The 17160-nt window shown below is 41.1% G+C and overlaps 1 protein-coding gene and 1 long non-coding RNA gene across 18 annotated transcripts in view; one reads left to right on the forward strand and one right to left on the reverse strand.

Annotated features, from left to right (window-relative positions):
- Positions 1–4219, forward strand: part of KRT24 (keratin 24) — a 4520-nt gene extending 301 nt beyond the window's left edge. Inside the window, 8 exon segments of the mRNA XM_040640653.1 lie at positions 1–351; positions 1160–1242; positions 1753–1909; positions 2172–2333; positions 2432–2557; positions 2879–3096; positions 3559–3689; positions 3873–4219. The exon segment at positions 1–351 is cut by the window's left edge and continues 15 nt beyond it. Coding sequence (XP_040496587.1) covers positions 1–351; positions 1160–1242; positions 1753–1909; positions 2172–2333; positions 2432–2557; positions 2879–3096; positions 3559–3689; positions 3873–3976 — 1332 coding nt within the window. The 3' untranslated portion in view covers positions 3977–4219.
- LOC103661868 overlaps positions 1–17160 on the reverse strand; it is a 49520-nt gene that overhangs the window by 5796 nt on the left and 26564 nt on the right. For 12 of the 17 annotated variants that reach the window (XR_005837391.1, XR_005837395.1, XR_005837383.1 and 9 more), the window contains one exon: positions 11671–11949. The exons of 2 other annotated variants lie outside the window; for them this stretch is intronic. This is a non-coding gene — a long non-coding RNA (uncharacterized LOC103661868). Of the gene's footprint in view, positions 1–170; positions 299–3833; positions 3957–8671; positions 8717–11670; positions 11950–17160 lie in introns of those variants that run through there. 3 more of the 17 variants (XR_005837397.1, XR_005837398.1, XR_005837396.1) reach the window with 3 other exon arrangements.

Genomic DNA, 17160 nt, shown 5'->3' on the forward strand with positions numbered 1-17160 from the left:
TCTGGCTTTGGTGGGGGGTCTGGCTTTGGTGGGGGGTCTGGCTTTGGTGGGGGTGCTAGTGGAGGCTTCTACAGCTATGGTAGTGGTATGGGGGGTGTACTGGGAGGTGGGATGGGAGGTGGTGCTGGTGATGGGGGGCTTTTCTCCGGAGGTGAAAAGCAAACCATGCAAAAGCTCAATGACCGTCTGGCCAGTTACCTAGACAAGGTCAGAGCCCTGGAGGAGGCCAACACTGACCTGGAGAACAAAATCAGGGAGTGGTATGAGAAATTTGGGCCTGGGAGTGGAGATGGTGGATCTGGAAAAGATTACAGCAAATACTATCCAATAATTGAAGATCTCCGGGGTCAGGTGAGACACTATCCATTACTGAGTTTCTATTATTTCTGTGTCTTTTGCTTTTATTCAGATCATATGCCATAATGAAGATTTCAAGTCAAGGAATTATTTAAAGACATATTTACTTGTTGTATATGTACAAAGGGACTTGGTGTGTTTTAACTACGACCGCACTGAATATGACATCCAACCACGCTAATTATCTGTTTGCATCTCAGATTGGAGTATTTCTACATAAGAGCAAAATTGATATAATGGGAGACAGCTAATTAACACATACATATAAGAATGGTGGCAATGAGTCAACACCAGCTTAATCTAATATTTTCATGATTAATTCTGGCAGGTTGACATAGATTGGTGTCTTGGCTAGATTTAAATCATCTTCACAACTGTTTTTCTTCCTAGAAAATTGGGTGCAAATATTGTAGGAGCTTGTGGCAGAATCTGACATGTTTAGCCACTGTTGTATGGGAAGTATTGTTTTAAAGACTTTTTAGAAGTAAAATGCATTTTTTGTACTATTTTCTGAAAGAACTTCTAGAATGACTGATTCTCCAAAGCAGCAGAAATAAGCAGAGGGTTGTACTCTATAAAACAATGTTCCATGCCTACTCCAGTAAATGTGCAAACTGTCACCTTTTTGCAGAAAGATGTAGTCCAGCTATACCCGATTATCAATAAAGATGTCATTACTAAGCAAGTTTTCAAAACAATTTGCCTTGAAAAGCCAACTCGAAGGACATCTAGCCTCAGAGGTGGGCATGCAGACACAGGTAAAAAGCATCCATGATTCATTCACCATTATTGCCTTTTCTAGATCATTACTGCCACTATGGAAAACGCTGGGATCGTTTTGCAGATCGACAATGCCAGATTGGCCGCTGATGACTTCAGACTGAAGTAAGAAAAGCAAAGACTTGCAAACAAATGTTGTGGGGGAAAATAAAATGCAATCTGTCTGTTTCATTTATTCTAAATTTAAAGAAAATACCTTTTAGGGGAGCAAGACCTAAATCTACAAACATTCCAAGGGTAAATTTTAAAATCCATCACTCCACTCTAAAAAAGAAACAAAAAAAGAGGGAAAGTAAGATGAAACTTTTGTTCTAAAAATCTTAGCTGTCAATAGAATTAATCTTTGGTTCATAATTTTCTTTCCAGGGGAAAAGTTCCTAAGAGAAAATTCAGTAGCCTTCGTTTATCAAATAGCTCAGAGGGGGGCACCTGGCTGGCTCAGTCAGAGAGGCAAGGGGCTCTTGATGTTGGCCGGTCAGGGTCGTGAGTTCAAGCCCCATGTTGGGTGTAGAGATTACATAAACAAACAGCTCAGAGGAAAAATCTTTTTCTTGAATATGTAAGAATGGATGGACTCTGAAGTGCTCTATCCTGTCCTACTGCTGTCCTTTCCAGGTATGAGAATGAGCTGTATCTTCGGCAAGCCGTGGAGGCTGACATCAATGGCCTGCGGAAAGTTCTGGATGACCTGACCATGACACGCTCTGACCTGGAGATGCAGATTGAGAGCCTCAGCAAGGAGCTGGCCTACCTGAAGAAGAACCACGAGGAGGTAGGAACACCTTCCACGTCATTAAATGACTTTGGCCTACCTATTTTCCCCCACATCCATTCTGTAAAAATAAAATAAGTTTCATCTAAATGGATTTCCAACTCCTATGATCAAGAGTAGTCATGAGCAAATTACATCTGAATTTAGTGGGAAGCGAGGGTAGCCTTCAGTGTCCTAGTTTCAATTTTTTGTTGGCTGGGCACATTTTAGGAAGACTTTGCTTTTCTGTTGTTATACTGTGGTCCTTTTCTCTTCACGCTAGGAAATGAAGAGTATGCAAGGAAGCTCCGGAGGGGACGTGACCGTGGAAATGAACGCTGCCCCAGGAACTGACCTGACCAAGTTACTGAATGACATGAGGGCACAGTATGAGGAGCTGGCTGAGCAAAATCGCCGCGAGGCCGAGGAGCAGTTCAACAAACAGGTAGATTATCCCTGCTGGATGCCTGAGCCGGCGTTCACACGCAAGCCACGACCTCTCATTTCTTCAGCCTGCAGTGACTGCATTTTCTTTTTCTCTAGAGTGCGTCACTGCAAGCACAAATTTCTACGGACGCTGGGGCAGCCAGTTCTGCCAAGAATGAGATAACAGAATTGAAACGTACCCTGCAAGCCCTGGAAATTGAGCTTCAGTCCCAAATGGCCATGGTAAGTGCAAAGAGGTTTGCAACATCTCTGACAGGGAGTCAAGCAATCCCATTTTCTTTCTTTGCCAAGATGTTCCACTTGGCACATAATAAAAGCAGCATTAGGAGAACTCGCCTGGGGTTGTAGAAAGCATAAAACATTGCAGTTAAAGATAATATACTCCCATAGAAGATTTAGCTTAAAGAAAAACAGTTATGCCAAGAAAAACTAAGGAACCAATGATAGAACAACACAGCTTGTAACTTGAAGGTGTCCTTCTCTTAGCACCTTATAAAAAAATGAATTTTTCATCATGAAGCTTTAATTTGCTTGTTCTCTTAGAAAAGCTCCCTGGAAGCAACCCTGGCTGACACAGAAGGTGGCTACGTGGCTCAGCTGTCAGAAATCCAGATGCAGATCAGCAGCCTGGAGGAACAGATCTGCCAGATCCGGGGCGAGACCGAGTGCCAGAACGCAGAGTATGAGCAACTGTTGGACATCAAGACCCGCCTAGAGATGGAGATCGAGACGTACCGCCGCCTGCTCGATGGAGAGGGAGGGTACGTGAAAGTCGTGAACCCACTCAGTGCGTTCCTTGGTGTACTTACGTTATGAAACCAAAAAGGGGTCTAGGGGCTGGGCTTGGTTTAAAAAGTCTGGGTTTTGGTTAAAGAGTCACAGTGGGGGCGCCTGTGTACTTTTGCTATGAAACCAAAAGGGGTCTAGGGGCTGGGCTTGGTTTAAAAAGTCTTGGACTTGGTTAAAAAGTCACAGCGGGGCACCTGGGTGGCTCAGTTGGTTAAGCGTCCAACTCTTGATTTCAGCTCAGGTCTTGATCTCAGGGGTGTGAATTCAAGCCCTGTGTTGGGCTCCACACCCAACTTAAAATAAGAAGAAGGGCCCTCCTCCGCCTCCTCCACAGACCAATCAAAAGACAATTATTCATCATGGAGAGCCCCCTGAGTGGAGGGTTTCTCCCATCTTGGCAAACAACAAAGGAAAACAATTATTTTTTCCTCTAGTGGTTCTGGTTTTGGAGGATCTGATTGTAGAAGCTCCGGATCCAGAAATTCAGGATCCAGAAACATGGGATCTAGGGATTTGTCCACATCTGGGGACTCAAGATCTGGAAGCTGTTCCGGCCAAGGAAGAGGTAAACGTTTCCCGCATGTTCGTGATCATTTTATAATGTAAAAGCAAAGGCATGCTTCTCTTGTCTAATCAAAAGCGTATACTACTGTTGACAGAATCTTAACCTGGAGAGAACTTACTTAAAGAATGCACTTGGATTTCTGTGATCGTTTCCAGACTGACGCTGTGATTCTGTGATTTTCAGATCCAAACAAGACCAGAGTGACTAAGACCATTGTGGAGGAGGTGGTGGGTGGCAGAGTCATCTCATCTCAAGTCAGCAACGTGTCTGAGGTGAGAGTTAAATAAGCAATTTCCAGATCAGCAAGAGTGTCTTTTGGAGAAAAACCGGAAGGACACAAATGAAGAAATCATGTCAATCTCACCATCTTTCTGGATAACTTCAGGAAAGAGTTTTCATCCAGAAATAGATGACCAAGCAATTTTTCTGCATCCTCTTTTTTTTCTGACTAGAATGCTCTTGAAAAAGTTGAAAAATGACAATCTTGCTCTAATCATTTTCATGCTTCAATAAACTTACTTTTGCAAGTTAACTAAATGCTTCCTGAAATTTTTAAAGAAATTCAATATTGTACCTAGAAATAAAGCTATCAGTCATGATCTCACTTCATTGTTATGTTACTAATATTAATTCGTTATTAACATAGTCCCCTCTTCATAAAAATCAAAACAGTAGCCATTTGGTATGTGGGCATTTCTAGCAACATCTCACTGGAACTCAGTGATAGCTGAAATTAGACCTTAGCATCCCAAAAAAAAGTCGTGGGAAAGAAGATGGGATATGTGATAGAGCACCAGATTTCTGAAAACCTTGAAAGCCCCAAAGAGAAAAGATCTCAGATACTTGTACCCTTACGAAATCTAGCCATAACTCTAGCCGAAAACTGTCACTTTGCCAAGGTGGTGTTTCCTTTTCCCACTCTCCATTGCTGAAGTTTTTACCCCTGAGTCATCCACTTGGCTCCATCTTGTCTTGCGTGGGATAATGAAGCCCGTTAAAGTAGGGTGGGAGGTGGCAGAGGGTCAGTCCCAGGAAGAACTAGACACAGGACAAAGCCAAGCCGGGTAAGGACTTTCCCATTCAAGGAATTTAATAGGACCAGATCACAAATTAGAAAATCAACCCCACAAGCCACTCCTCAAGAAAAGAACTTGAGACTTGGCACAAAAAGCCTAATTTAAAATCACAAAGGATAAACCTGAACATAATTTATGCCAATTGTAACTTCAAATAAAAAATCAATAAGACTTTGCATCAGAAACCAGGGAGGTACTGTATGGTGACTAACATAATATAATAAAAAAACATTTAAAAAAATCAATAAGAACTGTATACGAGTATCAAATTTTAATAATCAAAAACAACCCAGGAAATGTAGTTTTTCATTTGCTAGGCATATTGAATAAAACCTAAACACGAACCTGCGAGCACACTGAGACTTCGGCTGTAACAGATCCCCGCAGAACAGAGGTAATAGCTAAGCACAAAACCAGTACTCAAAAAGAGCAACGTTGTCTTAAGTCAAACATATGTTTCCTATCAAGCCATTACAGTAAATTAAACCTTGGATATTTTTCCTCTACTGAAAAGTTCGGAAATATGAACTAGCTGATCTAGGCTGGATTAATGGTGGGGGGACACAAATGGAAACCAGCTGTGTGCAGGTTCCAGCCCCCTGGGTCATCACGGCCACATCAGGGAAGCCTTGCTCTGTGAGTCTTCCCAGATGTAGTCTTCTAGTCCTGTACCACCTGGCACCTACATTGATGACTGGTATTATCCTCATGTCAAAGCAACAATATGCAGCTACTCTGAAAATCATCTTTAGGTGAAAACCCTCATTCTGGGTTTCCTTGGCATGTGTTAAGATGCTGCATTTGTACTAAATGATCATTTGTGGAAAAAGCCAGAACATACTGAGATGCAGTAGCATATGTTTCAAGCATTTCAATTTTACAGCTGAAATTACTGAACCATTTTGGATCCTGAAATTTACTTAGAGTACTGAATGAAATGTTAAGGATAAGGTGTTCGCACATTATGACCTGCTCTAAGATCACTTCAAAACCACATGCCATGAAACTGCATATGTTTTATTCTGGAACTTGAAAGTTCAGCAACCCATCAACTTTTAAATGAGAGTGGAAGAGCCAGTGCCTACTTGCATATGGATTTTCACCCGTTGACTTCTGATTTAGAGATTCGCGTGGCTGTTCTTGTCATTCTGACCTCAAGGGACAATGGGCAAGAATGGACATGGTACCCATCCTCACAAAGATTAGAAGCAAGAAACAAGGTTTGTAGTAGGCAGAGAAGAGGAACAGCCAAAGGATTTGAGACTCTATGGAAAATAGCCTAAACTTGCTTAATGACTTCATGGAATTAGATGCTGTTCAAAAGACCTATAAGAGAAGACAAAGTGATGAGTATAAATGAGCCAGAATGTAGCTCAAGTAATATTTTCAAATTACCTCCTCCATTAACCAAATACTACTGCATGTAATTCACTTCAAAAAATTATCAGTGGCTCAAATGGGACACTTGAAAAATATTGGTCAAGTTCTTTTAAAAACAATTTACTCATTGGTAATATCAATGGCAATATGAAATAGTAAGGTGGAAAGGAGCAAACACTGTGATAACACTTCAACCAATTGTTTTTATATTAGCATTTAAATGGCATATAGACGACAAGCCCAGAATGCATCACTGATCTATCATGCATCAAGTACATGGATTCCTGGGGAGTTGGGGGGGGGGGTTTATTTCATTAACCAAATCACAAGGAACATGAAACCATATAGGAGCTCATTAAAACTGCAATAGGACTGCATCACATGGCCCCAGCTTGCTTCTTACTGACACTGTAGAGGTGGGGAGTGTTTCACAACATCCCAACCTCTGTCAATTCATTCTAACACCCTAACCTTAGAAACATGCACTGCTTTTAGATTGACTCATTGCTTGCAGCCAGCTGTAAAATAAATTACTCCGAATGATTTTATATAAGTTTGCCTAAGACCAAGAAGTCAGGTTCTTAAGTCTCCATGATGGTTTTTATGCAAACAATGGCTTTGTGGCACCGCTACAAGAGAAGGTAACTGTGCTCTCCCCACTGAGTGTTCCATACCCAAAAGTTTCCATGAAGATCCAGTATTCATGCTTGTGATATCTATAATAACAACATTAAAAAAATCACAATTTTTTCAAACTTTTATATTTAAGATTTTATTTTTTTTTAAAGATTTTACTTATTTATTCGACAGAGATAGAGACAGTCAGCGAGAGAGGGAACACAAGCAGGGGGAGTGGGAGAGGAAGAAGCAGGCTCATAGCAGAGGAGCCTGATGTGGGGCTCGATCCCATAACACCAGGATCACGCCCTGAGCCGAAGGCAGACGCTTAACCATTGTGCCACCCAGGCGCCCCTAAGATTTTATTTTTAAGTAATCTCTACACCCAACATGGGACTCGAACTTACAACCCAAGATCAAGCGTCACATGCTCTACCAACTAAGCCAGCCAGGCACCCCTACAGAGTTTTATTTTATTTCATTTTATTTTGCTTTTTTTTTAACTTTATTATTTTAATTCAATTAATGAACATACATTGTAGCATTAGTTTCAGAGGTAGAGTTCAGTGATTCATCAGTTGTATATAACACCCAGGGCTCATTGCATCATGTGCTCTCCTTAATGCCCGTCCCCCAGTTACCCCATCCTCCCGCCCACCCTCCCCTCCAGCAACCCTCAGTTTGTTTCCTATGGTTAAGAGTCTCTTATGGCTTGTCTCCCTCTCTGATTTCATCTTGTTTTATTTTTCCCTCCCTTCTTCTATGCTCCTCTGTTTTGTTTCTTAAAATTCCACATATGAGTGAAATCATATGATAGCTGTCTTTCTCTGATTGACTTATTTTGCTTAGCCTAATACCCTCTAGTTCCATCCATGTTGTTGAAAATGGCAAGATTTCATTTTTTGATGGCTGAGTAATATTCCATTGTGTATATATACCACATCTTCTTTATCCATTCATCTGTCGATGGACTTCTGGGCTCTTTCCATAGTTTGGCTATTGTGGACGTTGCTGCTATAAACATTGGGGTGCAGGTGCCCCTTCAGATCACTATATGTGTATCTTTGGGGTAAATACCTAGTAGTCCAAATGCTGGGTTGTAGGGGAGCTCTATTTTCAACTTTTTGAGGAACCTCCATACTGTTTTCCCGAGTGGCTACACCAGCTTGCATTCCCACCAGCAGTGTAAGAGGGTTCCCCTTTCTCCACATCCTTGCCAATATTTGTTGTTTCCTGCCTTGTTAATTTTAGCCATTCTGACTGGTGTGAGGTGGTATCTCATTGTGGTTTTGATTTCTATTTCCCCGATGCCGAGTGATGTTGAATATTTTTTCATGTGTCTATTGGCCATTTGGATGTCTTCTCTGGAGAAATAACTGTTCATGACTTCTGCCCATTTCTTGACTGGATTTTTTTGTTCTTTGCATGTTGAGTTTGATAAGTTCTTTACAGATTTTGGATACTAGCCCTTTATCTGATAAGACATTGGCAAATATGTTCTCCCATTCTGTCGGCTGTCTTTTGGTTTTGTCGACTGTCTCCTTTGCTGTGCGAAGCTTTTTATCTTGATTCAGTCCCAATAGTTCATTTTTGCCTTTGTTTCCCTTGCCTTTGGAGACATGTCTAGCCAGAAGTCACTTTGGCTGAGGTCACAGAGGTTGTTGCCTGTGTTCTCCTCTAGGATTTTGATGGATTCCTATCTCACATTTAGGTCTTTCATCCATTTTGAGGTTTTTTTGTGTATGGCGTAAGAAAGTGGTCCAGTTTCATTCTTCTGCATGTGGCTGTCCACCCTACACTCGGTTAGGCACCCAACTCTTGGTTTCAGCGAGGGTCGTGTTCTCAGGATCATGAGATCGAGCCCCCCCCTCGGGCTCCATGCTCACTGTGGAGTCTGCTTGAGATTCTCTCTTCTTTTCCCTCTGTTCCTCCCCGCTTGTGTACTCCCTCTCTCTAAAACAAATAAATAAGTAAATCTTTAAAAATAATAATAAATAAGAAGTTGACTGGTGACTTTTATTCTAATCTCCCACCCAGAATAGAAATTCTTCCTGAAAGATTATTCTAAGCCTCCAGTCTCTGGTTGAAGATACCCAGAGCTTGCAAAGTCATGACTTGGGAAGGCAGATCATTCGATGTAAGAACAGGTGTAAAGTTAAAAGTGGCTTCCTTACATGGAGCCCGATCTGTTTCTCTGTTCAGCAATTTGATCCTGGTTCAGGCCTTTGGAGCTATTTTTAAATGGCCATGGGTCTTTTCTTTTCTAAACAAAATTCCCAATTTCTTGAGCCATGCCTCCTCTGACATTGTTTCCATATTCTTCATTAACTAGACCACACATGTTGGATATTACAGACATATTTGCAATTAATTAGTCCTCTTAAACGATGGCACCCAGAATTAAACACAAAGATCAAGAGCAGTGGGAAAATGGCCCCTGGGCTTCTGTAAATCTTTTGATATAGTCTAACTTCAGCGGCCACAGCATGTTCACAATTGTTGGGGTGGAACTTTCACAGAGACACTTTATCCTTCCACTGATGTTTTAGTCCCCCTTTCTTTTTAACTCCTGGAACTTCCTTTTATTATTCTATTTGCTTTACAAACTCTTACCCATTTGGGGTCATCATTTTACCTTGAAAGTTTTTTAAATATATTTTTGATTCTCTCATCCAACATATTCAATATGTTTGTATCACTTAGAAAAAAATGCAACAAAATCGAAAATGCAAGCTGTATCACACCTCAGCCCCCCACCCGCCCATCGCAGATATCAGCTTGACGTAAATGTTTCCTAAATAAGCCATTTGAATATTTTATTCTGTGTTCAATTGTTTCAATGTTAACAAAAGTTTTAAGAAATGTTTACTTGGTGTTTGAAGACATAGGAATAGACTCAGAGTCCCTTTAAGTAAAATGAAGCAAAAGCCATGCGGAGAAAGAACATCAAGTGACATGGAATTTATTTACCAAAAAATATCGTCCTTCTAGTGCAACTGCTTTAGTTAAAGATGATAGACAGATAGATGATAGATTTATTTCACTGCCTCTGACAATACACATAATGAAGAAGAACGTGTTTTATAATATGGACATCATGGGGGGAGGGGCTTCCCATTATAAAAAGGCACCTGGAGAGAGGAAGTAGGGTATGCTATGCTTATAATCTCCAAGGTTAGGTAATCTGCTGTGATTCAAAATCTGCATATGTTGAATTTACCCACAGAAGGAGCAAGGGGCAGCCACAGCTGAGGTTTACAAGAACCTGGAGAAACTTAAACCATTGCTATTTAATAGTAAATCGAAACATTATAGTGTATCAGTTCCTCCTTTTCTCTTTAACTTTCTTGGGGGTCCTGCGCTTTCATAAAATAAGAATATACAGTTAGATATTATTAATCATTTCAAAAACCCAAACCATGGGACGCCGGGGTGGCTCAGTCAGTTAAGCATCTGCCTCTGGCTCCGGTCATGATCCCAGAGTGCTGGGATCGAGCCCCACATCCCCACATCCACCTTCCTGCACAGCAGGGAGTCTGCTTCTCCCTCTCCCTCTGCCTCTTCTCCCAGTTTATGCTCTCTCTCACTCACTCTCTCTCTCAAATAAATAAATAAAATCTTTAAAAAAAAAAAGCCCAAAGCAGGCTTTGAGAAAAATTTAACACTTAAAATTTTATTTTCTTACAATTGGCAAAAGCAAGAAAAAAATAACAGAAGAATATTAAAAGGAATCTGACCATTTTCTCTTCCTACATTTTATTCTTATTTAAGACAGGATACATAGAGTAAGAATCAACCACTTTCTGTTACTTTACCAGAAATCCCTAAAATTGATTTCAGATATCTTCATCTGAAAAGATGGTATATTTATCATATAATTCCAAAGGAAAATAAATTGTTTTAAGCACAGTCATCAAAATGCATGAGGACAGAAATGCAATAAGTGAAAATACAAGTTGAAGTAGGCTGGTAGCCTGCAAATGTTACCTGCTTCACTTCTCCAGTGTGAGATAATAAATACCTGAAGGCATGTTCTGTGTTTTAAAATAAATAAGACACTCTACGGAGTTTAACAATTAACGAAACGATAATTTAGTGTTACAGATGTCACTGAAAATCTTTCAGGTGATAGTATCAGAGAGGAAACACCCACTTTATCAACTAGAAAAGGAGGTACTAACTGATAACTCCCTAATACTCTCCTGGAGGTTGGTTTTTGCAGGACTGAAACCCTTCCAACCTGTCCCACTTCGCCCAAAAATCTAGCCTATGGCAATTAGATTCTGATCACAGGAAAGGAAGAATCCTAGTTGGCGGGGGATGGGGGGGCATCTCCTCAGGTGGAGCTTTTTGTACCAACTTTGGGGGTGCCAGGCAGGGAGGAGGTGAGAGTGGGCTGCCCTCTGATAATGAGAAGGATACGATGTGAAACCCAATGACCCTCTCGCAGTCAGCCCGGACAAGATGGCGCTCTGGAGCAGGCAAGCCATTCACTTGAACATGAAATCAAAGCACGGTATAAGAAATTTGGACCTGGGGCAATGGTCAAGAAGTAAAACAGGACTAAAGAAGTATCACCAGATAATTGAGGAACTTAGAAACAAGGTAAGACATTTTGCTGCTGCTGGACAAGAGAACGCTATGAAAAGTGACAAAATAGGAAAAGATGGAGACCATCTGACACCATTACCGTATTTTCCTCAATTTAACCAGATGAAGGAATTGAACAAGCAACAGAATATCCTTCTGAGCTATGTTCAATTTTTTTTTCTAATTTTCTTACTTGTCTATACTTCATGTTCTGGAAGGAATTATAGAAATGTTTTGAAAATACTTAAAATTAAACTAAGTAAATAGTCTGCAGTTGTTGTATCCTCAAAAGAAGAGATAAATGCGGGAAAGATATATTTAGACAACTGTTTAATGTGTTTGTCCTTAAAGAACCACATACATATAAAATTTCTGTGAAGACCCTGACACAGGCCTTGCTAAAATATCAGTGTACAGAAGTTCAGAATGTGAGGGCAACAAACGGTTTTTTTGTGTGTCCTGCTTTTCCATATATCACATGCAACCACGAACACCACCAGCTTCACGCTCCAGACTGACATCGTAAAATGAGCAGCTGAAGACTTCAGACAGAAGTCAGGTGTGGCTACCATCAACAGCACAATGGAAAACATCAGCTATGGAAAGAAACAATAGGGGACACCAGGCTTATTTTTATACTGAAATCAAAAGTGACAAGAAGAGTACTGTTCTTTTTAGAAATTAATGAAATCCTAAAGATAGAAAAATTTTTTAGCTGAATACACTAGAGAAGGCCATTATTTACAAAAACATTCCCATGGTTCCATGCTCAAAGAATCATTGCCTAGTTTAGAAGCAAGAACTTTTATGAATTAGGTATGTCTTAAGTAAGGTTCCTAAAAAGTACCATTATGTGTTTCTGAAAATTCCTTAATTCCCTTCTTTACATGTGTGTACAAGGCCCTCACGAGCAAGAGAGAAATAAAGTGTGGCGACTTTGTCCTAAGAAATAAAAATGCTAGAGGGCTTTCCTCAAAGCTTTTGGCATCTCATATGCTGTACCCCCCTTCCCCCCAAAATGTGAAATGTGAATAGCAAATTATATTTACAACAAATATTAAACTGAAACTTGGCATTTCTGGAAACAGTCCTTTAAAAGACTGTTCAGAATAGAGTATTAACACAAACTTAATAACCACTGAGAGCACCTGAAACTGTTCAGGTTTGGCTCTGAACGAGCCCTGTGCCAGAATGCGGCCACTGACAGCCACGGCCAGTGCAGAGTCCAGGATGACCTCACTGCTTCCAACACTGATCTGGAAATGCAGATTGAAACCTGGCAGAGGACTTCGCTGATCTCATGAAGAGCCATGAAGGTGTGTGTGTGTCCAGAGGCTGAAGTATAACTTGCCTCTTTCTTATTTCTTGTCTTCAATTCCAATCTAATGATGAGGTTAAGGAAAATTCTTTTTTTTTAAAGATTTTATTTATTTATTTGTCAGAGAGAGAGAGAGAGGGAGCAAAAGCAGAGGGAACGGAAGGCAGATGGAGAAGCAGCCTCCCTGCCGTGCAAGGAGCTCAATGTGGGACTTGACCCCAGGGCCCCAGGATCATGACCTGAGCTGAAGGCAGACGCTTAACCAACTGAGCCACCCAGGCATCCGGAGGTGAAGGAACATTCTAATAAACGAAGTGAATTCTAATGCCATCATGGTTCAATCCCTTGACGGTTGTTTCCCATTCTGGAAACTGAAGTCCCACCAGAAATTGCAGGCTCTGACGGGCATGTGGAGACGGTCGTCATACCTGGAGCTACTCTAACCGGGCTCCTCAATGACCTGAGATCTCCCCGTGAAGCCCTCACTGAACAGAATCACCAGGATGTTAAAATTAGGTTCAAGGACAAGGTAAACTAAAAATCCAGTCAAGGTCAGAAAATTAGGACGACTTCCGTTCCCTGATAAATGGCCCTGTTTTATAACAGCATTTCAGAGCCGAATACTGCTTCAGCAGATCCCGCATCCAGTCCGGCTAAGGTTCAGACGAATGAGCTAAAGTGGATATTCAGGCCATGGAGCTAGAACCCGTCTGCAGGAGCCCTGGTAGGTAACAGTCTCCTCCTGGGTGTAGACGCCAAATCCAATTTGTCCTCAGGTAATTTCATGATTTCACCTCAACAAAAGGTCCCCAAAATATTCTATTCCCTATGAAATTTATTTTTAAAAGCTCTTAAAATGTTGAGATCTTTGGCTTCTTAAGTGCGAATTCACGCCGGAGAGTGTTCATTTAATACATGAAAAATATCTAGAAGCAAAATTAACTGCACCCGTCAACCCCTATTTTGAAAATACTCCAGCTCCTGAATCAGCTAAGACACCGCAAATGTCGACATGAGCTCGCTGTTAGAGAAACACTGGGCTGGCGCTTTTCCAGAATGAGATCACTTGTTTCTGTCTCCAGGTAGGTGGTAAGGCAGGACTCCTGTCTGAAAGCTTAAGAGAATTAATCTAGGTGAAGTGGCTTCTCGAAGATCCAGCTAGGAGTTCCTTCAGTATCAAGGAGTTGTGTTTTAATTAAGAAGATTTTATACATTTTTATTAAGAAAATTTATACATTTAAACTTGAATAACAATGTTTTCCTTTTTAAATCAATGTTCAGGGGCGCTTGGGTGGCTCAGTGAGTGAAGCATCTGCCTTCGGCTCAGGTCATGTTCCCCGAGTCCTGGGATCAATCCTTGCATCGGGCTCCCTGCTCAGCAGAGAGTCTGTTTCTCCCTCTTCCCCTCTGCTTGCATGTGACTCTCTCTCTCTCAAATAAATAAACAAAACCTTTTTTAAATAAATGAATGAATACATAAATAAATTTTCACTTGTACTCCCAAAAGACAAGATTATTTGCAATAAGCGTTTTTCAAGTATCTGATGTTTCAGAAGCTGTGAGATAGGAAACAGGATAGCGGTGGCATTTCTGTCTTTTGGGCACACTTGAACTGTAGGGAAGCTTTTATTAAACTGATAATGCATTAGCCAGTTGCTCTATTTTGCATTAGCCTGGTAGACCGGAGCCCCAGTCCTAGGCTGTCTCTAAACTCAGAGTGTGACCTTAGATAAGTCACTCTTCCAAAAGTATCCATCTCTAGACCTCATTTTTCCTTTATCTATAAAACAGGGGAGTTGGTCATCCGTAAGGTACTTTCCAATTCTCAGATCTATGACTCTATGCAACTCAATTTTAAGAACAATAAAAAAAATATCAAGGTGGTGAAATGAATTATAGTTATAGTGAATTAAAATTAGGTCAGATTTACCCTAATTCAAGGGGTTTGCTGAAACTTTTGTAATACATAACAACCAATGTCAGGTTCTAAGGTAGGATGTATCAACCTTGACACTCTAGACATTTGAGGTTGGATAATTCTTGGGCAGGGGGTGGCTGTCCTGTACAACCTTATCAGTTGTAACGGCATCCATAGGTTTATCCACTAGACACCAGTAGCATCCCCCATCATCCTTTGTGACAACCAAAATGTCTCCAGATGTTGCCATATGCCCGAAAGAGGAGCAAAGACATCCTTTTGAGAACCGATGCTCTCCATATGCAAGCAGCATTTTCATTCTCCACGAAAGCAAGTGCTCACCACAGTTCGAAATGCTTGGCTTGGTACAAGACACAGGGTGAAGTACCCTCCTTCCCTCAAATCTGAAAACTTCACTCCCTTGGGGCCCCTGGGTGGCACAGTTGGTTAAGCGTCTGACTCTTGGTTTCCACTCAGGTCATGATCTCAAGGTCTTGAGAATGAGCCCCTTGTCAGGCTCCGAGCTCAGCGAGGAGTCTGCTGAGGTTTCTCTCTCCCTCTTCCTCTGCCCCTCCCTGCGTGCATGCCCCCCCAAAATAAATAAATAAATCTTAAAAAAAAATTCACCCCCTTAAAACATAGTGTCCAAGTGGAAAAGGTTATCTCTGTTTTACTTGAAAGAGAAAAGGCTAGACTAGAGGAGAGAAGATAGCTATGCATTGTGTCTTCTTTCTTGCAACCTGAAGAGGAACACTTTCTGATACTTATCTGCCTAAATAACTCTTGGTTTCACCTTTTCTCTGGGGAAAACTTCAAACTTCACAATATCCTCAGAAAACATCCACGGAAGTCAGGCCGACAGAATCTGAGGCCAGCTCCCAGACTCAGCTTTCACAGCCCCAAGTGTGCATAGTGACCCTGGAGATCCAGGTCCTCAAGTTCGCAGGGAGGGAGAGAGCCAGGGTGCAGGCTGCCAGCATCTACACCAGGATGCACCCGGAGAATGACATGGGGGCCTACCACCACCTGCTCCAGGGACAGGGCTGGTACGGGGGCAGCTGCGAGTTTGGTGAAGAAGTGGAGCAGGTGGGGCTGGCGGCAAGGATAGGTATCTAGTTGCTCCTGCTGACGTTCTTAACTAAATGCAACAGTATTATACCACAAGGGCCGAACAAACTTCCACAAGGCCCATCCTGGAAGTACCATTTTTAATACCCCCCTTTGCCAGCTCTATAAAGGCCGTGACCGAGGCCTTGATTTACAAACTCCCCCCCCCCCCAAGTTCGTCCAACTGAGCTGACGTTTAGGGCACCACCACGGCTCTACTTCTCCTGCTCAGAAAACAAACACATTCTATCCAACATATTATATGCTTAACAGTCATTCGGGGCCATGTAATTCAAAAACAGAAGGAATAAAAATACAAGAAGTTAAAATTCAATGTCTTCAACTCAGAGTCTTTAAAAACAGTCCTGGGTATTACAATTTTTATGACTATCTCAAACAATCAATATAGACTATAAGATGTGCTGTTTTTCTTTTCAGTCATGAGTTTGAAACTGGATCAGAAAGAGGAAATAAAATTAAGGGTAAGTTCGATAAGAAAGATTTTCCATTATCCTATTTCATTTTCTTTGGAGGAACAGTATATTCCTGGTCCAAGAGAGTTGTGTCTTTATATGAATTTATCATTTATATTAAGCAATGAAAGACATATGAAACCAAGGCTCTGATTGCGGAATAGTTTCAACTGAGATATTTGTCAAAATAGTACTGTAACTTTTTCTTTGAAATATACGCCTATGGAAATAATAATAAATGTCCTAGAAGCTTTTACTACATCATACTTATATGCTTTCCTTCCAACATTGTTCAACTCAGAATGTGGGGAGATATTTTATTTTATTTTATTTTATTATTTTATTTTATTTTTGAGAGAGAGAGAGCCTGCAGGGGGTGAGAGCAGAGAGACAGGGAGAGAGAGACTCTTAAGCAGGCTCCATACCCAGCACAGAGCCTGACGTGGGGCTTGATCTTATGACCCTGAGATCATGACCTGAGCTGAAATCAAGTCAGATGCTTAACTGACTGAGCCACCCAGGTGCCCCTGGGGAGCCAGGTTAGTGCACATTTACTTGAAAGGTCAAAGGAAATAAAGAAGGAAAGAAGACAGACTAAATAAATAAAGATGCTTCATGGAAGACAAAATGTGATGAAACAAGGTTTAAGCTAATAGGTGAGTTTAAGACCATTTTTCAAACTGCAGATTCTGACCTGTTAGTAGATCTTTAAAAATATTAGGTCACAGTCAGCATTTTTAAATGGAATGAAATAGAAAACAGTAGAGTACATGTTAGCTATGAATGGTAAATATTATTCTACAAAAGTTTTGTTTTAATTATATATGAGTGTGTGTGTGTTGTGTACCGATGTTACAGCAAAAATGCATTTCTCTTACGGGTTGCAAAAATAAAGTCGGAAAGCTACCGGGTTGTTTTGGTTTTGTGGTTTTGAGGGGTTTTTTTTGCAACCTTTCTCTACCTCTATCAGTTCATCTTCCATACTGCTGCT

Source organism: Ursus maritimus, unplaced genomic scaffold (genome assembly GCF_017311325.1).
Source record: "Ursus maritimus isolate PB19 unplaced genomic scaffold, ASM1731132v1 scaffold_24, whole genome shotgun sequence".
Lineage (NCBI taxonomy): Eukaryota > Metazoa > Chordata > Mammalia > Carnivora > Ursidae > Ursus > Ursus maritimus.